The following is a 19450-nucleotide window of genomic DNA, read 5'->3' as shown; positions in this document are numbered from 1 at the left end:
TTTTTATCACAGTGAATTGTATTTAAAAACAAAGATTCCAAGATTTCATCTTTCCTTTTCCTTCCCTCTTTCCTGACGAAGCAACAGCCAGTTGTGAAAGCTCGTAATTTTGTGTGTGTGTTTGTGTGTTATTTTATTCTGCCTGTCTACCGGCGCTTTCCAGCTTGGTAAGTCTTGGAATCTTTGTTTTTAATATATTTTTCCCTTGTGGAAGTTTCTTTCTATTTTATTTACATCATTGAATTGTACTTAAGTTTTATTATTCAATCATGTAACTTTGAAACTTTTGTTCTAGGAGACAAGACACATTATTGCAGCACTTGTTCAACACATTACATATCATGAGTTTTTACCCATGCTCCTGGGGCGCAATTCAATGGAAAAACATGAACTTTCAGTGTTGGATGAAGTAAGAGTCTTATTGTGCCCATCATGACATGACACATCTAGTAAAATGAAGATAAAATTAAATGGCAGAATACAATTTTTGTAAAATATCATACATTTTTCTGTTTTCAGGGTTATTTGAATAAGTATGATCCAACAGTAGATGCTACAATGACCTCATCATTTGTTACAGCAGCCTTTCGATTTGGCCATTCTCTGTTACCAAATGTTGTTCAGCGCTGGAGTGTGAGTCATAGGTTCATTGGTAAATATCTTTAGAATGATCTTCTGTAATGTTCCTAGTAAAATTAAACATCATACTGCCGTGGATAAATACAAAGTGACCCAAAAGTCCATTAATATTTGAAAATGCATGAATTTATAGAATAAAGTAGGTAGAGAGGTGAAATGTGACACACATGCCTGAAATGACATAGAGTGTTACTGAAAACAAAAACTTGTGCTAAAACTGGCCAACAGGTGGCACTGGGCCGATGAGGCCCATTTCACACTCTGGGGGTATGTCACTACCCACAACTGCAGAATTTTGGCTACCGAAGTTTCTAGAGCTGTCATGGAACCCCCCTTGCGTGACGAGAAAGACACTGTGTGGTGTGGATGTACCCCATCAGTTATGATTAGACCCTTTTTCTTTGAGGAAATGTGGGGCACTGCTTTTCAAACTGTCAGCATGGTGGGTGCGAGGTATGCTGATAAGTTAAAGAATCACATCATCCATAGCTTGGCTGTTAAACACCTCCCAGAAGGTATGATTTTTATGCAGGATGGCACTCCATCCCATATTACTATACATGCGAAAGATCTCTTGCATACATTGCTTGGTGATGATCAAGTGCTGAGCTGCCATTTGCATCATGCTTGACCTCCCAGGTCCCCAGACCTCAATCTGTGTGATTATTGGTTATGGGGTTTGCTGAAGTTGCAAGGCTACCATGATCATCTAACCTCATTAGGGATGTTAACAGACAACATCCAATGGCAATGTCTCACTGGACCTACTGATGTGCTGTACAGTGCTGTTCACAATATTGTCCCTTGACTACAGGCTTGTTGATGAACAATGGCAAACATGTTAAGCATTTGTTATGGAGAACACCATCTTTGCTAAAAATCAATTGCTGTTCTAAACATTATATTTGTATCATATGACACACCATTTGTTCATCATTTTGTGCACTGTTTTTGTTTCAGTACAATATCATGTCATTTCAAGCATGTATGTCAATTCTTATCTCTCCACCTACTTTATTCCTTGAAGCACTGAACTTTCAGATGTTAAGAGACTTTTTTGTGTCACCCTGTATATTACTTTCACAAACAACCATATCCAAATTCTTGGTAGTTGCATGTGTTTCTGACTGACAAGAAAACTGCAGATGAACAGCACCATTGGAAATGCAGCAGTGCTTACAGAAACAGTTTGGCAAGCACTTCACTCTTCCCATATATGTTTTCATTCCACATTTATTGCTCTTCTCCTATATTCTGGAATTCACAGACAATTTTGAATATGTAGCTCCTGAGGGGTTACAAGAATAAGTGCTGCATTAACTTCTAGTAACCCTTCTGTATCATTTTTATATATAAGCTCATTTTACAGAATACTAGTTACATCCTGAAAGAGCACACTGATCAGTTTGAAGCACTGTAGATCACGTGGAACTTGTAGCATGTGGTCATGCGACCCTCCAGCACTCATGTAAGTCATGGTAGCGAAGATGTGTGTGTGTGTGTGTGTGTGTGTGTGTGTGTGTGTGTGTGTGTGTGCGCGTGCATGCCAGTAAAATTGTATGGAATCAGCACAGTTAGATGTGTCAATGTGACAGAATGCAGAAGGGAGCTAATGTGATTGTTGGGTGTGCGCATAATCAAACCATGAATGAAGTTGCCTGGTTTTTGGTGTATCAATGCAAACTGCCTGATGTGTCTACAGGGAATGATATGCCACTCACAGTCATTTAACCTGGTCTACGAACAAGGGTTGTAAACTTATCTTAGTCAACACGGGCTATAGAAAAGTGCCTCACCTCATCAGTGACAGGAATTGCTGTGAATGCAAGTCCAAGTCATCCTATTTCTGAGGATAGGGAACTGCTGGCAATGGACATTTGAAGTTGAATATCATGCAGAATGTCATTGTTCATGGAGAAACATTACGTTGCACATCTTCAGTGGACCAAACAACACAAACTGGACAGTAGGTGAATGAAGGCATGCATTGTTGTCTGATAAGCTGCAATTTTACCTCTTTTGAGATGAAACAAAGCATCATGAGTGCACAAAAAATACAAAATTCCTTGTAGAAGATGTCATTTTGAAGCATGGAACACCCCATGTGATGTTATCTGATTGTAGATCAGATTTTCAGTGGAGACTAGTAGCAAAGGTTATTTCGTGGTACATCACCCACAGGATGACTACTGCCAGTCACCCACAGATAAATGACCACACAGAATGCTTTAATAAGACATTGGCAGATATGCTCTCAATGTTGATGCTGAACAGAGAGATTTGGTGAAATTTACATATAACACAGCAAAGCAATACACTACAGGCTTCACACTGTTCTTTCTGCTCTATGGTCATAAGGCCAAAATGACACTGGGTATACTGTTCCCATTTCAGTTGGATAGTACTTAAGATAAGTAAGTGAAACATCTCATCACCAGTACCCAAGAAGCAAGTGAGCTAGAACACATATGGTCCCTGAACACCCAGGAGAAGAATTGAGAGCACTGTAGTGCCAAACACCAGCCAGTGAGATAAAGCCCAGCAGACACCAGCCAGTGAGATACAGCTTGGCAGACTTTGTATGGAATTTTATTCGTTTGTGGGAAGTGGGACTATCAGAAAAGTCACTAAAATGCTACTTTGTCACTTGCTGGATTATGATCCTCCATCAAGAAGACAAAGGTGCAGAATGTTATCTGAGTCACTTTATGAACACTACTACAGTGATCAGGCTAGTTGGAGCTTCCCTTTCAAGGAAAAATAGCCCACTTGATGATAACAAACTTTGATCTGGTGGGGCTACCTTGAATGCTCATTCTGTTGAAGAAGATGTGACAGTTTGACCCATCTAGGATGCTGCTGTTGGCTCCAATGACAGCTTTTGACACAGCAGGAAAGGCAACAAAGCCATGAACTATGCTGCATATAGATGCAATGACAGCAGTCTCTATCCAGGAAGAAGTTCTGCTCCATCTCTACAGTATATTGGTGTCTGTAAAAAACATGCTTTTAGTGCTAAGTATTGTACTCTTTTGCAATCTTGCTTTTGGATTTACTCTTGATCGCATTTAGGATGTAACAATATCTTAATACTTGAAAATCAATATGATATTGTTTACAACAAAAAAATTATGTTTATGCTTGTACTAACGGGACATCCCAGTTACACAATATAACCACACACATGCAAACTCATTTATGCTAAACACTGATAGTGTAGAATGAATTTTGCAACAGGTATTCTTTCAATTTGCTCTTGAATTTTAGTGCACTGGCCAGCAGTCCTGTCTCATAATTTATTAGTTTTCTCAACTGAATTTTCTTTTGATAGCTAAAGTTATCATCTCTTTGGGATTTAACACCTATTTGGAATACGTCTCATTGTATTTACTCACAGTTCCTTGCAGGTTGGAAAATTGGCATGCACTTGCACTTTTAGTGGATCTGTCGGGCACCATACCAGAATATCTTTCCGTGTGTGGTATGTCATTGGCTTGGAGAATTATTGAAAGACAGAAATAAATCTTTGTCATATACAGTCTCTATGAGAAACAATTATCTTTATCTTGAAACTTCCTGGCAGATTAAAACTGTGTGCCCGACCGAGACTCGAACTCGGGACCTTTGCCTTTCGCGGGCAAGTGCTCTACCAACTGAGCTACCGAAGCACGACTCACGTCCGGTACTCACAGCTTTACTTCTGCCAGTATCCGGACGTGAGTCATGCTTCGGTAGCTCAGTTGGTAGAGCACTTGCCCGCGAAAGGCAAAGGTCCCGAGTTCGAGTCTCGGTCGGGCACACAGTTTTAATCTGCCAGGAAGTTTCATATCAGCGCACACTCCGCTGCAGAGTAAAAATCTCATTCTGGTATCTTTATCTTCTTTTTCTTTCTTTTACTGTTTTTCTGCCTCAGGCAAGTATAATAGCATCACTTTAGTTTTTGATGCATATGAAATAAACCATACAGATGGTGAATTTGGATTGTTCATTGCTGATGCATTTGTCTGCAGAAAAATATCAATACACCTTAACAGAAAACAGATAATGAAATTCCAACTTTAATTATAGCAAGTGAACACACAAAATCCAGAAGGAAAATTATTAAAAATTTGCTATAACTCATTTTGGTTTAGTTTAGGTTCCCCCAAACAAATTTTATAGCCCTAAAAACACTGAAAGCAAAATTGTTACTGTAGAAAATCCCAATCCCAGGTTTTATGGTAATAAGACAGAAATATCTGTTTTCTGAAATCCTTACTAAACTAAGTGCAATTTGGTTATTTCTCCAATGTTTGACCTTCACTTGATGTAAAGCCAGTGAAGAGAAAAAGACCAGAAGTGTTCAACTGTAGCATTAACAATAAATTGCTGAATCCATTCTCATTAATTTAATCTAAAGCTAGCATTATGACTTGACTTTACACAGGTGCAGTGTACAGATGACTTTGGTCTACTGGAAGAATTCTGGGAAGTGTAACACATCTAAAGATGATTCTAAACAATATTCTCATGCAATTTATTCTTGTACTGAAGTGTTTTCCGTCCTGATATTGATCTGAAGGAAGGTGATGGAAGATAGCTAGTGGTGTCCAGAATGAATCATTTATTCTGCAGTGGAGTGTGTTTTGTTTTGAACCTTCCTGAGAGATTAAAACTATTTGCTGAACCAGAACTGAGTTATGAAGCATTGTCTTTCTTGGGCAATTATATTAAATCAGGATAATTCATTTGCTATTAGATCAACAACAAAGTTTTTCTGTAAACATTTGTGTTGGAATGGTTATTACACATCTTGCAGTGATGTATCATAATTTATATGCAGTTGTTCTTATACATTCTCAGGACCTTAGGGATGTCTAATGTGTATAGCTTAGCAATGATGGACGGAAAATAATATGTTTATAATGGATAATTGCCCTTGGTTTATGACAAAGCTGTTATCAATGTTTGTTGGTGATGTTTTAACCACTCTGTGTTAACTTGACTTGTGTTCAATGTAAGAGTGAAAGTGTCAACCGACGCTGTGAATATACTTACAAATCCTCTCTCTTGTCTGTTCATGATGGTGATTTGAAATTGACTGAGGAAATTTTGAATCTAAAAATAATCTCATTAAATTACTGTATGAATTAAACTGTGATACACTGGGCTGTAAAAATAAGTATTAAGTGAGAAGCTTGTTAATTTCCAACTTTGTTCACTCCAGTTCTCTGAAGCTGGATTCAGTACTGATAATTCAAATACCTTAGAACTGTCGTCCCAGCACTCTTTGAACACCATTACCTGAAATAAAACTGGGAAATTTAGTTGTTATTAGTAACTGAATATTCTTCTAGTGTATTTTGTGAAGTCACATAATTTTCTTTTATCAGAGATTTGGGTGAACAAAAGCCTTTAATTTTAAAAAAGTCTTCTGACTTCAAGAAAGATAATATAAGAATTTGTGAATGGTATATTGTATTGAACACATGTTGAAACGATTAGTACCTGCTTGCCATTTCTCTCTAACATTTTAGGTGCTCAGCGTCTGAGTGGAATGTTGAAACAGCCATTTGATCTTTACAAGCCTGGAAGATATGACCAGTATGTAATGGGAATGATTAACCAAGTGCCACAAGCAATGGATGATGGCATTACTCAAGAGGTAAGAAAAAAATGGTTACTTAATACATAAGAAACTCTCTTTGAACAAAATATCTTAATCAATGAAAACAAAGCCCACCTTAATCTAAAGAGGAAATTGCTCCTACGTATGTTATGAATTCCTTCTTTTCTATAATACTTTAAGAGAAACATATATTTATTTCTGCTGCCTTTCCAGATTTTTATTTCTTATTTGGTTTTTGTTTTCCACCTAGCTACAATAACAAACTTCCCATTTGCCGACTCTGGGATCTTTAATTTTTTATCATGTAGTCCTGTTCCAGGTCACTGTAAGTCATCAACATTTTTCCAGAGAATAAATTGAGTTTTCAAGTACATTTCTGGAAGCTCCATCTGTGAATGCTGTTGAACTCAACGCATTTTTCCAGCCTCAATGTTCTTTTATGAGAGAATATTTCTGGTCAAATGCTGTCAAGTCTGTAGTGAATATAGTGGGTTTTTCCAGCAATTCATTTTACAAATCCTTCAGTTCTCCAAATATCAGAGCATCTTTATGGGGAGGTGCTTTGTCCTGTTGAAAGAATTTTCTTTTGTAGTTCAGCTTCTTGTCACACATTATTTTCATCCAATTGGTTCATATTCTTACACTGACAAACATTGTTCCAGTTTGGTGATTTAGTTCCTTTATTATCCTGATGAGTACGTTGTTCTGTCCTAATTATACACAACATTAAAAATGTGCACAAGTTTACAAAATGGAAAGACAGTGTAGCGTAGGCTACAGTGGGTATTTGTTTACTAAAATATTCCCTTTGTGACACTTTCTCTTGCTGCACTAAATGTTTTGCTTCTGTACCTGAATGCTTTTGATGTTATGCAAATGTTTGACCCCAAAATTTATAATTATGTCTTTATGATTTAGTTATTTTATTTTTTCTAACCAGATATTTTTCAAAGAATTTGTGATAGCAGGTTGGTCTGGAGATCCAAATCTGTTTATTTAATTGCCGGCCGATGTGGCTGAGCGATTCTAGGCACTCCAGTCTGGAAATGCGTGACTGCTACGGTCGCAGGTTCGAATCCTGCCTCGGGTATGGATGTGTGTGATGTCCTTAGGTTCGTTAGGTTTAAGTAGTTCTAAGTTGTAGGGGACTGATGACCCCAGATGTTAAGTCCATAGTGCGCACAGCCATTTGAACCATTTGTTTATTTAATTCTTAAATATTTTGTTTCAGTTATACTTAGCAACACTGGAACTTACATTTTTCATACTCTGTGTCAACAGATCACATATTCATTTTGTTATGCTTGTATGAACAAAAATTTGGAAGGTCACGTGTCCTTCGCTGTTCTCATGATTTGAGGGAACGAACAGACCATTATTGTGTGTGACAAAAATAGCAAGAAAAATATTAAATGAAATGTGTTTAGCTCTCAGAAGGACCATGCATGAAGACTTCAAAGATTACAATAGCAGAGTCTTATCAAAAGATTTCCCACAAAACCAAAAGAAATTCTGGTAATATGTAAAGGCTGCCAATGAGAGCAAAGTTAGGTCCAGAGATTCATGAATGCATAGCTGCCAAAACGAGAGTAACAAACTAAAAGCATAAATGCTGAGCTCAATTTTAAAATGTTCCTTTGCAACAGGAGATACAGGAGTGCTATTTTTCTTATTTGTATTCTAAAAGCTAATGCCTAGTTTATGCAGCCACTCTCTTCTGTCATTGGCCGTTTGTTTCAGTTCCATGTAAATGTTATTTCCTATCTTCTTCTCCATGTCTTCTAAACACTTAATCCTAGGCTGTCCTCTTCCTTAATACTTTCCCTTAAAGAGTACTAATGATGTAGATGTTGTGTTTGATGAGTTAAACAATAAATTTTATTTTTCTCTTTTCCATTCCTTTAAGAATCTTCTCTCTCTGTTTATTTCCCCTAAGACCTCCAGGTTGAATTTTCTTTCCATCCAGCTTGTTTTTGTCATTTTCTGCCATATCCACATTTCAGCAGCTTGAAGGTGATTCCTTTCCAATTCATCCATAGTCGGACTTTGACTTCCATAGAGCAGTAAACTGCATACTAATGATTTTGCAAAATATTTTTTGATGTAGCTGTATTCATATGTGTGCTGCTTAAAATGTTATTCTCAGTTGTAAATGCAGTTATTGTATTGGTTTTAATTTCTCCCATATTTTCTGTACTGCCATTACTTTTGTTTTCTGTTCATTCTGTTATAACCTTTAATCACAATAATTGCGTGGATTTTCACACTCTCTCTTAGAAACAATAGCTGATCACATGATTACAACTCAGTCTCTCGTATTCGACTGCTGTGCCGTGACATGCGGCCGGTGCCGTTCGTAGCTAGGTGGTGCTCCCGCGCTCATCCGATTTGCGGAGCGCCTCTATCGCCGTTTGTGCGTACTGTCGTGGCGGCACTGTTAAATGTCGTGGCACTATCACAACACTTTTCCCCCCTCGAAAAAAATAAACACTCACTTCTTTGGAGACATGGACAGCGCAGAGACATCCATGGCCTCTTGTGAGGCCCCGAGGAGATCCCGCGCAGAGACACGGGAGTATGGTCGAAAATGTCCAGGACGGAAGCTCGTGCGTGGAACGTGCCTCCTGGATGAGATGATGGGTGAAAACTCCGGAGCAGCATCCATAGGTGTCATTGACCTGGGAGTGTGCTCCAGCGAGATGGGTCCCGGAGAAGGCGGCGTCGCGACTGGGGCCGGTTCCGGAGTACTTGGAAGCGGCAGCGACGGCGGCTGCATCAACACGGACGGTAGATCGGCAGCAGCGACAGGACTGGCGTCTCGAGCTGGTGGAGGCGAAGGATGGGGCGGTGGCACAGGCGCGGCCACCACTCGTGGGCGCATCTGGTCGTAATGGCGAACAACCGTGCCATCACCCGTACGGATTTCACAAAGCCGGCGGCCGCGAAGGGCCTTGACCACCCCTGGAATCCATTTAGGGCGAGATCCATTCCCTCGTGCCCACACGTCGGCGCCCACCGAGTATTTTCCCGCACTAGGGGACACAGTACAAGGCCTGACAGGGTGAAGCAGGTGCAGTAGAGTGCGCGGTTGGCGGCCATGCAAGAGTTCAGCAGGGCTGCGATCACCCAGAGGCGTGAAGCGATAAGAACTCAGAAATTGCAGCAGGGCGTCATCTGTGGAAAAATCACTAAGGAATTTTTTCATCTGGCATTTGAAAGTGCGGACAAGGCGCTCGACCTCCCCATTCGATTGCGGATGGAAGGGAGGTGCGGTAACATGATGAATCCCTTGTCCAGTACAAAAATCACGGAAGGCCTGCGAAGAGAACTGAGGGCCATTGTCCGTGACGATCGTGGATGGAAGACCTTCTAGCGCAAAGATTTTGGACAAAGCCAGCGTCGTCGACGCAGTGGTGGGCGACGGACATCTAACAACAAATGGAAACTTCGAGAAGGCGTCAATCAACAGTAGCCAATAAGTACCAAGGAAGGGGCCAGCAAAGTCGGCGTGCACCCGTTCCCATGGCTGAGCTGGATCAGGCCACGGAGAGGGCATTGTACGAGGTGCCGCCAGTTGTTGAGCACACTGGCCACATGCAGCAACCATATGGGCGATGTCCGAATCAATGCCGGGCCAATAAACGTGCCTGCGGGCCAGGGACTTAGTCCGAGAAATACCCCAATGGCCTCCGTGCAACAGTTTGAGAACATCTTTGCGAAGAGAGGCTGGCACCACGACCCGTGGAGATGCGCCATCCGTGGCCAGAAGAACAATACCATCACGAACAGACAGATGAAGGCGCAAGGCATGGTAGTTGCGAAGGGGATCCGATGCCCGGCCCCCGGTCCTGTCCGGCCAACCTCGTTGAACAAAACCGATCACCCGACGCAGGACCGGGTCCTGCGCAGTAGCTGACGCGACCTGCGAACCTGTAAGTGGAAAGCCCTCGACTGCACGACGTTCTTCCTCATCAATGTGGAAACAGAGGAGTTCATCACGATCGAAAACAGGGTCAGGGCCCATCGGCAATCGCGACAATGCATCCGCGTTTGCGTGCTGGGCCGTGGGGTGATAGTGAATCTCATAATGAAAACGAGACAAGTATAAGGCCCAACGTTGCAGGCGGTGAGCTGCCTTATCCGGAAGTGACGCCGAGGGGCTGAACAGAGAGACCAGCGGTTTGTGGTCGGTGATGAGGTGAAACTTAGAACCATACAAAAAAACGCTGAACTTTTTTAGAGCATAAATGATAGCGAGCGCCTCCTTTTCGATTTGAGAGTAACGCCGTTGCGCCTCGTTGAGGGTCTTGGAAGCATAGGCAATGGGTCGTTCCGACCCATCCTCATACCGATGGGCGAGAACAGCCCCTAGGCCATACTGTGACGCGTCAGTCGCCAGAACCAAGTGCTGACCCGGACGGAATGTGGCAAGACAAGGCGCCGACTGCAAATGAGCCTTCAGGCGGACAAAAGCCTGCTCACACCCGTCGGACCAACAGAAGGGGACGTTTTTGCGTAACAGCTGATGCAGAGGATAAGCTACCGCTGATGCGGATGGAATGAATTTGTGATAATAAGCAATCTTGCCTAGAAACGCCTGAAGTTCTTTGACCGTAGACGGCCGGGGTAGAGCGTTAATGGCCGCAACATGCTCACGGAGAGGGCGTATGCCCTCACGGGACAAGTGGAAACCAAGATACTCAATGGAGGGTTGGAAGAACTGTGACTTGTCCAGATTGCACCTCAACCCAGCCGAATGCAAAACCCGAAACAGTGAACGTAAATTACGAAGGTTCTCCGCAGTGGAGGCTCCCGTGACAACAATGTCATCCAGATAGTTTATGCAGCCGGGAACGGAAGCCGTGAGCTGTTCCAAAAACCGCTGAAAAATGGCCGGTGCGCTAGCGACGCCAAATGGTAATCGCTGGTACTGATACAACCCACAAGGAGTGTTGATAACGAGAAATTCCTTGGAAGGAGCGTCCAACGGCAACTGATGGTACGCCTCCGATAAGTCAAGTTTGGAAAAGAACTGGCCCCCAGCGAGCTTGGTAAACAACTCCTCAGGACGAGGAAGAGGATAAGTGTCAATGAGGCTCTGAGCGTTGACAACGCCGAAAGCCAAGAAGTGTTGCCGCAAACGCTTCTCATAATTCTCCCAGTCTTCAGCGGCCTCGTCGTAAGGAGGGAATGGAGGCGGAGAAGAGGAAGACAGACGATGAGTAAGCGACGTCGACAACGCCTGAATCGCTGCCGTCAGCTGTGTTTGTTGTTCAATGAGCGCTTGCATAAGCTGTTCCATGTCTGCCCCGTCACGAACACGCAAATCCACAACGCGGTGAAAATATCCCGACCTCGTCGCCAAAAAGTGTTATAACCTTTAATCACAATAATTGCGTGGATTTTCACACTCTCTCTTAGAAACAATAGCTGATCACATGATTACAACTCAGTCTCTCGTATTCGACTGCTGTGCCGTGACATGCGGCCGGTGCCGTTCATAGCTAGGTGGCGCTCCCGCGCTCATCCGATTTGCGGAGCGCCTCTATCGCCGTTTGTGCGTACTGTCGTGGCGGCACTGTTAAATGTCGTGGCACTATCACAACACATTCACTTTTAATTTCCATAGTTTAAGAGTGTCTGATAGGACTTGCATCTTTCTATTTATTTCTTTTTTAGAGTCTGCAACTCTTATGATTTCATCAGCAAATCTGATGAAATGTGTCCTTTTGCAGTTGGCTTTTATTCCCTTTGTCTTCTCTAATCATTCTTCTGACTGTCCAGTCAATTCCTATTTTTTGTCAAAAACATTTTCTGGGTCAGAGAAGGTAAGATAAGTTCTTGCATGTAATAACATTGATATTATTCTATAATTGGTGCATTCAACTGCCTTTTCTCTTTCAGGCATGGTAATTCTCCTGCATTGTGTGAATTCTTCTGATATGATTCCTCTTTCATACAGTCACTTATTTCCCTGAATAACTGGGCTTTCATGTTGATACCAAAATGTTTCAGCAATTGTGCGTGAATATAACCAACAACAGTTGCTTTTCCTTCTTTGAGATGCTGAAGGGCACATTCATGTCACATGGTTAGAGGACCTTGCATTTCTCTGTTACACTCATTGATGTCCTCAATTATATTATTTTCAGTCTTAGGTTTAGTATTTCTTCTGCCATTTGAAGCTTTCTGTGTTCCAGTTTCATTTTTCCTAAAATCTCATTTGTTGCTTCAATTACCCCCATCCTGATATTCTACTGCATTCCATTAGCTATTTTATTGTTCATTTCTTCAAAAGTCGTCTTTATTGCTTTTCCTTTCAGTCTTTGTACTGTCCATTTGTTTTCAAGAAATCTCTCAATTCTTTTAAATCTAATATTGCATTTGGCTAACACAAGTGTATGTCCCTATCTATGGCCAGATCTGGACAGCTATGCCATCATTTGATCTGATACCTGTACCTTTGCTTCAGTAGGATGTAATGTAACTGAAAACACCTTTTGTCTGGAACTTCCCATGTGTATGTACTTTTAAGAGGAACTTCAAATAATATATTTGTATTAACCATATCATTTTTATTGCAGAAATCTACCAAATTTTCATCTCTTTCTTTTTTTCCCTCAACCCTAAATTTCCTGTGAACTTGTTGCCTTTGTAGGACCCTACTACTGCATTAAAATCGCCCATTATTGCAGCATTATCTTTTTCACTAGTCAGGAATTTTACCATAGTGAAATGAAACAAAATGTTCATGTGGCATTTATGGCTGGGAGACCCCATCTGGGGAATTTTTCTGCCGAGCTATAAGTCTTTTCAGTTGCTGCCACATTGGGTGACTTGCTTGTTGATGACGATGAGAAAATGGTGATGACAACAAAACACCCAGTCCCCAAGTGGAGAAAATCTCTGGCCCAGCTGGTAATCAAACTCGGACCCACAGCATGGCAGGCAGATGCGCTGACCCCTCAGCTGAGGAGGCAGACACCATAGGGTAATTCTCATACTGCTTTAAAGATGAGTGATATAGGTGTTAGTGTAAAATGCATTCAGAAACATCTAAAATTAAATAAGATTCCGGTACCAAATGGAATTCCTGTCAGATTCTCTAAAGAATTTGTAAATTTGTAGCTGAGTTAGCCTCATTTTAACCACATTATACCATAGATCCCTCTTACAAAAAATTATGTCAAGTAGTTGGGAGAGAGCACAGATCACATCTATCTGCATGTTTCAGAAGTGATTCCAACATAATTTACAGTATCACTGATATCCATCTATTGCAGATACTTCAAACATATTCTGATCTCAAATGTGCCATGGTATCTTGAACAGAACAACTTTCTCTGTGTTAACGAGCATGGATTTGAAAACTTCAGTCATGCAAAATTCAACTTGTGCTTTTCTCCACATGACATCCTGAAAACCATAGAGCAAGTCAGTCAAGTGGATGCTTCTGAAAAGTATTTGACTCAGTACCTTACCAACATAAATTATTGAAAGTATGCATGTATTGGGTATCAAACAACATTTGGGACTGGAGTAAATGTTTCTTGGTATGGAAGATTTTATCTTGCATGGAGAATCATCAACAGAAGTGTAAGTAACTTCAAGTATGTTCCAAGGAATTTTATTGTGGCCGCTGTTGTTCATGTTTTATATTAGTGTCCTAATAGACAATATCAGTAGTAACTTCATACTTCACGCAGGTGATGCAGATAATGAAGTACTATCTGAAAAAAGTTGCACAAATATCCAGGGAGATCTTGATATAGTTTTAAAGTAGTGCAAAGATTGGCAACTTGATTTAAATGTACAGGAATATAAAATTGTGCACTTTACAACATTCAGAAAAGTGATATCCTATGACTGCAATATCTGTGAGTCATTATTTGTCATCAACCTCATACAATTACCTGGGTGTAAGAGTTTATGGGGATATGTAATGATATGATCACATAAAATAAGGTCTACATAAAATGTGTGGTAGGCTTTGTTTGATTGGTAGAACAATGAGAAACTGAGTCATTCTACAAAGGAGATTACTTACAAATCACTCATGCATTCCATCTTAGAATTTAGCTCAAGCATGTGGGACCCAGACCAAACAGAACTAATAGATATTGAACGTTTACAAAGAAAGACAGCACAATCATTTGGGAGGTTTCTTAGACTATAGAGAGAGCACCACGAAACTCCTGAAAAACTTAAATTGGCAGAGGCATGCAAATAGACCCCAAGAATTCTTGTGAAAGCCAACTTACAAAGTTTCAAGAGCCAGTGTTAAGTGAACAACCTGGGCATATTCCACAGCCTCTTGCTTATACTAGCACGGAGACCATGAAAACAAGATTAAACCAATTGCAACATGCATACACATACTTTAAACAGTTATTTTTCTTGTATCCCACATGTGTAGAGAATATTGAGAAACCTGAATACTTGATACAATGGGACATACTGCACATTTTGACTTCATCGTGGTTTACGAAGCCTATGTGTATATGTAGATGTAACTGTTTAATCAGTCTTTTGTAAATTTTCTTTCTTCTTCCACATTTTTTGAGGAGTTACTGAAATTTACAACTCTATTTGTGATGATTTAGACTCTCATAATTTTTCTCCTTCGCCATTTTGTCTGCTGTACTCCTGGCTTTGATTCCTTGCCATGTACAAATGTATTGTCTCTCAAATCCATTTGATGTATAGATTTTCTTAATTTTTAGTCAAAGTAGGATTCCCTGCTCTGTAATGGCTAATATATGGCATTATTTCTTCATGATACTGTCAAATAGATCACATGTATCTCTATGTTTGTGGAGTATGACATTTCTGATTTCTGTTGCAGTCAGTGGAGAAGCTGAATGACATTAATCAGCAGTTTTATTTATCAGCAAAAATCATTCTTCTTTGCAGGTGACAAATCATCTCTTTCAGAAACCAACTCATCATTATGGAATGGACCTTGCTTCACTAAATATTCTTCGAGCAAGAGAACATGGCATTCCTAGTTACAATGAATTTCGCGAGTTCTGTGGACTCCAACGAATGGATCGTTTCTCAAGCATGCTTCACATAATGGATAATGCTACTGTTGGCCATTACCACAAGGTTTATGAGTAGGTACTGAACTTTCATATACCCATTTGTATAACCATGTGTTCAGTTTTAAAAGATTGTGTATAATTCTATTTACAGTAGAATTGTGCTTGTGTGAAGGACTCTCTGGATACATTAAAATACTGTAGCAATATTATATAATCAATTTTCACAATTTTTGATGGTAATAAAGGCAAACATACAGATTTGAGCCAGTAATTAAATGCAATATGTACAGTGTTTTAAGAGACATTGAAATTCAATAATGTTAAAAACATGAAGCAAAAAAATAGAGTAAACACATGTGAATTTGTAGAGTGTGGTAAAAAAACAGTTACTGCTCAGTTTAGAGAGGATGAGATGTCAAATTGGCATGGCTTGTGCTACATGCTTGAATATGCAAGTGATTAACATTTCAATGCATCCACTCAAAGCAGACAGGACTAATACCTTTCACATTCTTTGTATCAGAACAGGTTACAAACTGTGTTTCTTATTCAGAAATTGCACTTGAAAATGTGTTGTCTGGGAGAAGATCATGTTATACCCCATGTAAGGAGAAAAACTGATCAGCTCATGCTGAATCTGATGGCAGCAGGGTAATATCCTATGAGACTGTGATCAGTCATTCCACAGTATTGCAGCTTGTGTCAACTGGGATCCCATGACTGTTATATGAATACAAAAATCGATGGATTCAGGAGAACCATGCCAAATGCTGTGGAAATCTCTGTATCCTGCCTGAGTAACACCCAAGATGAAAAATATTTAGTTTGCTCAGCCATGCAGGATCATACAGCCACATCACGTACCATCTGTCAGGATATGGCTTGTTTGAGCTAGACAAGTATCCACACTGATAATGTGACAACGTCTGCAGCACCATGTATTGTCAGCACAGAAACCATTGCTGCTGCTTTCTTTGGCATGAGAGGAGAGAGGTGAGCCAACAGTGGTGCACCCAATGACAACACTGGACCCTAGAGTGGCACAACTTTGTCTTTCCAGATTAGTTCTGTATCTGCATTTAGCATCCTGATGGAAATATCAATATTTGGAGGTTCCAATGAGAACAAATTTTTTCAGTTTGCAGTCACAACTATCATATGGGGTAAGTTTCTATTGTGACAGAATTTCATGCCACTAATTACACAACACAATCACTCTGGTTCACACATGTGGTAATTTGGACAGCAGCCATTAAATTTCTGACATGTTAGGTCTAGTGGCTGTGCCATACCTTAAGTTTTCTGTGCCATTATCAGGGTATATATGCCCTGGGACGACTGGGAAAAATCCCTGAATTTTTCCATCTGGGAGAAATCCGAGAAAACGTGGAAATTTCTAGAATTCTGGGAATTTTACACTGTTTGAGTTTTCAGTTAAATTTTTGTAATTTTAACTGGTAGAAACTGATACTCTATCAAAGTTTTTAATTTTAGCCTTCTACTCCAGAATAATACTGTGGCCATAAAACACAAATGAGAGAATAATTCCAAAATAAAACTTCGGCTGCTAAGAAAATGCGCCATTTATAACAACAAAACACAGTGCACACACAAGCATCTGCTGACTGCAAAATGAGTCAAAGGCTATGCAGTACTTTGTAATAATAGGGCCCCTCACACATTCAATAATGTTGTCAAACCATTAATATATTGACCATTTAAGGGTTTGTATTGACGTACTGTCAATACAAAAAATATTGAAGAGCAGTTGGCCTATGGATGGCCCTTAAAATATTCTCAATAGTATCAATTCATATTGAATATGTGAGGAGGTCAGGCATTAAAAGTCGTACAACATCTGCCATTCATATGTTGACAGGCTTCATGAACCAGCCACACAGCAGTAGTGTGCACTGTTTATGTTTTCAATTCACCTTCGGGCAAATTATACCTCAGATTCAATTTTTCAAAGTAGTCTTTTAACACAAAACATTATTGATAGGTTAAGGCAATGGTAAACATTGTATATATCACTTTAGGAGGTCAATGGAGGATTCTCAAAAACACTACTTACTTTATTAATTTTAAAAAAAAAAAGTATAGGTTCGTGAATTACACAGCAGTTTGGAAAAACCCTTCTACTTCAAAAAATGTATGTCATGTATCTGTAGTGACTAGTAAGAGGTCTGTGAAATGCATGTCAATTTAACCAAATTATCACAAGTTGTAAGAGATGTTTTACATTAATTATCTGAACATATCCTTGACAGAGAGTTGCAATCGCTTCACAGGTTTCAGGTGTTTGCTGATATTACAGAACTAAACTTCGATTTGGATGACCTGCCTGTTGCCAGAAATCTTAATGTTGTGATACTCTTAATCTCTTGTCAACTATAGTTACCTCTCTCATAAACATATTTTACTTCTTTGTTTTGTCTCATATCATCATTAATAACTCATCGTATGGTGTGGGACATACAGGAAAATTATTTCTGAAAAGTTTTGGGTCTGTGGTTCTGATTTCAGTAAGGAAATTAACATGTGCCCAGCTGCTCCATTTTTAACCACTCTCAGAATCATTTCCTCTTGTTCATTATTTACTGTTGCTTGCAAGCTATAGCTAATATAATTGCAGCACACACTTTCTTTTGGGTATTCAATATGTTATCTTTGTAAAACCACCTCGTCAACTGACAATTTTTGTCAATATTATTGATGGTGTGAAGTCGCTTCAGTATATTGAAGGTTTGACAAACTGAAGTTGTCAATAAATATTGAATGTGTGCAGACCCCTACTTTCAATGTGTATCGATGAGCATGATGTCTCAACTGTTTAGATATCTAACAGGTTGCAGGAAAATATTGTGAATGATAGTTTGAGAAGCATTACTTTCAAAGTAAATTTCCTTGTATGCAAAATAGTTATGTTACATGTGAGACTGTGTGATGAATTTCTTAAATTATGGAGCATTAGACTCTCATTCAAAACTTAACACTGAGGAGCAGCCCATGGAAAGAGTCCGAGCGTGAGCCCAGAAGGTCAGACATTTATGCCATAATTTAAAATTTTACTGGCATATTTGTGTTTGATATATCTTAAGCTATAACACATGCTGAAAAAGACCAAGTTTCAATGTTAGTTTTTTGTAATATTTTTGTTCTTTCATAGATTACAAATTGTGCAATAACAATGGCAAAAAGTTTTCCTATCCATCAAAAAAGTGTGGAGTGAGTTTTTGAGCAATTTCACCCATAATTTGTTTTTCTGTAGAAAAATTGACGTTCTCAATGGAAGGTGTAACCCACGAAATGTTCAGTGCACAGCAGTGAAACTTATAATCATGCTAAACAGAAATATTCAGCTGCCGTAATTGAAGCCATGCTCTTAGGATCCTGCCTAAACACACCCTCAGAAAAAAGCAGCAAAAATTCTTTGAAGACCAATATTATATGTGAAAGCTTAGCTTTTCTTGCAGCTATACTGTATGTATATTAATTTAAACCATTAACTTTTCCTTTTTATGTCTTCTCACTACTTAACAGTGGTGTTTTTATTGGCTGACTACATAATGTATCATATGCTCTGAATATCTGGTATCATTGTCTGGCAAGATCATATGACATGAGCTATGATTGGCTGACAAAAGCAGATCACACAATGCAATCTCAACTTTAGTTCTTCAGAAGCTGCCATGCTGTACTTGGTGAAATTCGTGTTTATACTTTCATAATAGAAAAATATGCAGAGTAAGAGTTGCTGTGCATCAAAGAGCTTTCCAAAACACATTGTTTTTTGATGGGTTTCATTTCCTAAAATGACAGGACGTTACATGCCAATTTATAAAATCTACACCATTCAAAGGATGATACATTTTACAGGTCAAGGGAAAGTAAACTGTCACTTAATTCACAAAAAAGTACTTTCAGCTGGGGTATAGTGTATTTTTATCCAGGAAAAGTGTATTTTCACCCAAGAGAAAGTTATTTTTAACTGGTAAATCTGGGGAAAATCTGGAATTTTTTTCCTGTCTGCGTGTGCACCCTGATTATCTTTCAGTAGGATGGCCCAAGAGTGTATATTGTCCATGTTTTTCTGAGCATCCTTGATAAAGAGGAAGTTCAGCTGTTATCATGGCTAGCATGTAGGGGAAGAGTGGGA

At 39.7% G+C, this 19450-nt stretch overlaps 1 protein-coding gene across 1 annotated transcript in view; it reads left to right on the top strand.

Annotated features, from left to right (window-relative positions):
• LOC126336128 (peroxidase-like) overlaps positions 1–19450 on the top strand; it is a 161947-nt gene that overhangs the window by 116863 nt on the left and 25634 nt on the right. The window contains exons 9-12 of the mRNA XM_049999617.1: positions 296–409; positions 520–652; positions 6156–6283; positions 15161–15363. Coding sequence (XP_049855574.1) covers positions 296–409; positions 520–652; positions 6156–6283; positions 15161–15363 — 578 coding nt within the window. The remainder of the gene's footprint in view (positions 1–295; positions 410–519; positions 653–6155; positions 6284–15160; positions 15364–19450) is intronic.

This window comes from Schistocerca gregaria, chromosome 2 (genome assembly GCF_023897955.1).
Source record: "Schistocerca gregaria isolate iqSchGreg1 chromosome 2, iqSchGreg1.2, whole genome shotgun sequence".
Lineage (NCBI taxonomy): Eukaryota > Metazoa > Arthropoda > Insecta > Orthoptera > Acrididae > Schistocerca > Schistocerca gregaria.
The sequence above is the reverse complement of the archived record's forward strand: the minus strand, read 5'-3'. Positions and strand labels throughout refer to the sequence as shown.